General features: G+C 40.3%; 1 protein-coding gene across 1 annotated transcript; it reads left to right on the top strand.

The window, feature by feature from the left end:
• The first annotated feature begins 488 nt into the window (after window positions 1-488).
• On the top strand, window positions 489-2,243 carry LOC105284380 (E3 ubiquitin-protein ligase RNF181). The gene is made up of 2 exons (XM_011347801.3): window positions 489-1,036; window positions 1,160-2,243. The coding sequence occupies exons 1-2, from the start codon at window positions 731-733 to the stop codon at window positions 1,292-1,294; spliced, it is 441 nt and encodes a 146-aa protein (XP_011346103.1). The 5' UTR covers window positions 489-730; the 3' UTR covers window positions 1,295-2,243.
• Window positions 2,244-4,078: the final 1,835 nt, after the last annotated feature.

The following is a 4,078-nucleotide window of genomic DNA, read 5'->3' as shown; positions in this document are numbered from 1 at the left end:
ATGTACTGATAAAGTAGATTCCATGATTATCACTCATCTTTTAAAACTTGCAATTCTTGTGATATAAATTTTATACACAGATGCGTGTAATTTTGACATCATTATAATTTAGACGTAATTACATTAAAAATTATATTATTTATAAAAAGAATCAATAAAAAGATTGTTGACATCATTATTGCTTGCATCAATAGACAAATACAAGATGGACGGTCTTGAAGCAAGTTCTTGCTTGAAAAGCAACTTTACCAAGATACGGTCACCACACAATCATGCAAAAACAGAGAGCAAAAATGCGTTTTTTAGTAATTAATGTAGCTCTCTTTGCAATCACATATACGCATCTTAAATGTCTGTAATATTTATCAACTTAAAATGCCGCATTAGTATTGATTTATGCTCCCAATTAACATTGCAGTGCCAAGTGTTCGACGTAGTTGCGGAGACCTCCGCTCCTCGGAATTCCGTTAAGAGGGTCTTCTGGTGTCCTCTTGCTTTCTGCTTCAAGCACTATGACTAGTGACTAGTGACTACTCATTTTCAGTATGACTCGAAGTTTTTAGCGGAATGTTGTACGGCGTGATAGCTCCAGAAACGTGACAGCAACTGGAGCAACATGTTCGTGAAGTGATTAATTAAATAATTATAAAGATAGAAACGCGAAATCGCTGTTTGTCACTTGCGATCGAATTCTACTTGCGAAGCAGATCCCTGTGACAATTCTGACGATATGTCCGATTACTTCGAGGAGATGAGTCGGACGCCTCTGCGTGACGGAGAAGCTCCGAACAGCATGCTCCACATGGCGCGGTTCCTGAGGGATTCCGGCATGTGGGACCTGCTTTGGCCGGACGCGAAACTTCCGCCGCCAGCGTCAAAGGACGCGGTCGAAAATCTGTCGGAAATCAAGATCGAGTCCACCGAAAGCAAGCAGTGTCCGGTCTGCTTGAAGGAGTTCGAGGTGGACGATAAAGCGAAACTGATGCCTTGCCAGCATGTGTTTCACCAGGAGTGCATTATACCGTGGTTGCAGAAGGTACGAGATCGCGATACGATAATATGGAAACAATCTGTTATTTGAAAAAAATAAGTGAAACTGAATATCGAAATTGTATGTAAGAACCTGTTGTGTATTTTGGACGTTTCCTTGATTTTGCAGACCAACTCGTGTCCACTCTGCCGATACGAATTGCCGACAGACGATGAGGACTATGAAATGTACAGAAAGGAGAAGAAACGCGCGGTAGAGAGAGAAAGGGACTTGGAAACATTGCATAATTCTATGTTTAGTTAGATAAAAATATATAGATATTTAATAAAAATTGCGTTTTCTTCATATCCTTTGAGAATTATTGCTGTTCAAAATAACTGTGTCATTCTTCAAGCAAATGTATTATTACTGGTGCATATGCAGCTTCGTGCATTACTGGTAGTCGGAAGAAACGTGACACTTTTATCACACGAGCGTATAATAAATAAAATTTATACTTGCGACCATGTGACATGTGATATTTTTTTAATGTATGTAATGAGAACGTTCTATCATTAAACACTGCGTGAAAAATGACGTGTCCTTTTACACATATAATGTAAAATTTCGTGATATTAATTATATGATAACTCGACATATACTCTGGCACACGGGGGAAGGTAGATTAAATAAAGAGACGTGAATTATTAATAGGAAATAATGTTTATTATACAGTGTACATATTTATTAACTTCATTTATTTTATATATTTCTGTTATAAATTTTATATTAATAATTGTATTATGTTTTTGCCGAGCGACGAATGCCTTGATCAGTGTGCGCTTAGACTATAACAATCTCCGTAAAAAGTATAGAAACTTCTGATTTTTATTTTGTTCGTTTGTTTTATCTTCTTATTCCTCTTTCTCTCCCTCTCTCCGGTATCTCCGTCTTCTCTCGTTCTCTCTCTCTTTCTCTCTCTCGCTTTCTTTCTCTCTCTCTCGTTCTCTCGCTCTCTTGCTCTCGCTCTCTTTCTCTCTCGCTTTCACCCTTTCTCTCTCTCGCTCTCGCTCTGTCCTCTCTCTCACCAAAACGCGGTCTCTCTATGAACCGTACCACCAAAGAGAATTGCCAAAATATGTTGCGCTGAAAACGGCATAATCGTTCGGCATATACAAATAATAGTACTGTCGAAGTTAAAGTAATTGGCGCTTTATTCTCTATCTTCTTCTCTTTTTCACTCTCGTGCCGGTGACGCCATTCCGAAAAAAAACGACGCACCGCCGCGGTCGCGCCTACGTGGACGCGACCCTTTCGTAGTTTTTTTTCCCCCTTTCCCCACTTCCCTCCCCCCTCGCAATATTTCGCCCTAAGGGGGCGGTTAGCATCTGTGTTATCAATTATTTATATATAATATGCGTAATAATATAAATAATGTCGTTAATATACCTATGATGATTACCGTTTCTTTAATGATAAACTATCTGAATGGTACACTTCTCTGCTAATGGCCATGTCCGTAATAGCTAGTTATGTAATCTGTATGCGAGCTTCAAGTGAGATAAGGTACGTCGTACAGAGAACTTTCGGCTCGGCATTCACGTAAGACAAACAGAACAGAGGAACAAAATCATCGAAATCACGAGTCCGGATACGGGAACACGTCCGTGGCGCGAAAACGCGAACGTCGAGAGAAACCCCTTTCGTCCGAATCGACTTCGAGGTCGCTGCCTCGGAATCTGCTTTCGTCAATTTCAGCGTAAGAAATATGCCGTTGTAAATATGTTTGCCTAATTGTCGGGCAAACAGAATGCGAAATCTAACAAGATCTAACAGGTGTTAGCTTAACCGTTTTAAAAACGTCGATATATCGCAATCGATATCGAAACGATATAATTAGAGACGAAGAGAAGGGGTTTGTTTTCCTCGGTTACGCGCGTATAATATAATTTTCCGACCATTCCACGTTCTCATGATCTTGGACGAAATGATCAGGTACTCGCGACGTTCGCCAAATAATGTGTTAGTCCTTTACCATACGTCCCCGTGTTTTACCTTGATATAGAAATGTACGACGTTTAATTTATGTCACCTAGACTTCCCGTCAAACGCGTGGATTACTCCACCTTCTCGCTTGCATCAAATGTATGTATCTAGCTTCCTAACGTAAGTGTTAAGTGTAAGTACTTTTTTTTATCTTTATATAATGTATTATCCTCTTTTTCACGTTATAATAATAATCGTCATTCCATAATAATCATAATCAATAACCGTAATAATAGCAATAATAATAATATTAACCATCATCATCGTCTCGATCATAAGTCTCGATGATGCTGTTAATTCGTCCGTATCGATATATTATATATTATATTTTTATATTACACGTTCCTTATGAAAATAATAATTCAAAATGGCATATCTTCCGTTCGCGCGCGCTATTCTCCACTCCTGCATCGCACCCTTCGCGCCTCCATTCCTCACCCCACCTCTCGCATTTCACTTCTCGCCCTCGACTAGAGTGACATTATAAATAACTATTTATTCTCTACATGCATTTTCTCTCTCTCTCTCTCGCTCTCGCTCGCTCTCCCTTTTTCGGCAAAATTTCTCGATGTTCTCCATTGCCTCGCGAACAGCCCGATTGTAACACCGTAGTACATGCTTTGGTAATGCGTAGTACGTATATAACATATACGTTGATATGCATTATCGCGAACTTCTCATCGCATCGTGGGAAATTTTGCCGATGAAGCTTCTGCTCGCCCCAAACTGCGGAGATCCCGTCGAAACGAGTGTTTCTGTTGCATCTTGTTACAAAAGTACACTTCATCATACGCACATGTTCATCTGCACGGCACGTGCGCGACGTTGTTCGACGCTATCGACGCTGTTTTTCCGATGGAAAAGCAATAACAGCACCGATACAGCAACACGTGTCCTAATATGCAAATACCATGTTACGTGAATGTATTTCACTGTTGCGCGCGTAACGTCGCGCCCTCGCATTCGATTATTCCGCGGGCTCGTTTTCGCGCATCGATCGCGAATCGATGCGGCTTCGAAAATACTCGCGATAATTGAATCTCGTGAAGGATGCATGTGTTC

Source organism: Ooceraea biroi, chromosome 7, assembly GCF_003672135.1.
Source record: "Ooceraea biroi isolate clonal line C1 chromosome 7, Obir_v5.4, whole genome shotgun sequence".
NCBI classification, from domain to species: Eukaryota; Metazoa; Arthropoda; class Insecta; order Hymenoptera; family Formicidae; genus Ooceraea; species Ooceraea biroi.
This window is presented reverse-complemented; position numbering and strand designations above follow the sequence as displayed.

Bases quoted from the DNA above. Each gene is read 5' to 3' on its own strand.
- LOC105284380 (XM_011347801.3), top strand. From the start codon at position 731: ATGTCCGATTACTTCGAGGAGATGAGTCGGACGCCTCTGCGTGACGGA. The intron at 1,037-1,159 runs GTACGAGATCGC...TTGATTTTGCAG, and splicing joins TTATACCGTGGTTGCAGAAG to ACCAACTCGTGTCCACTCTG.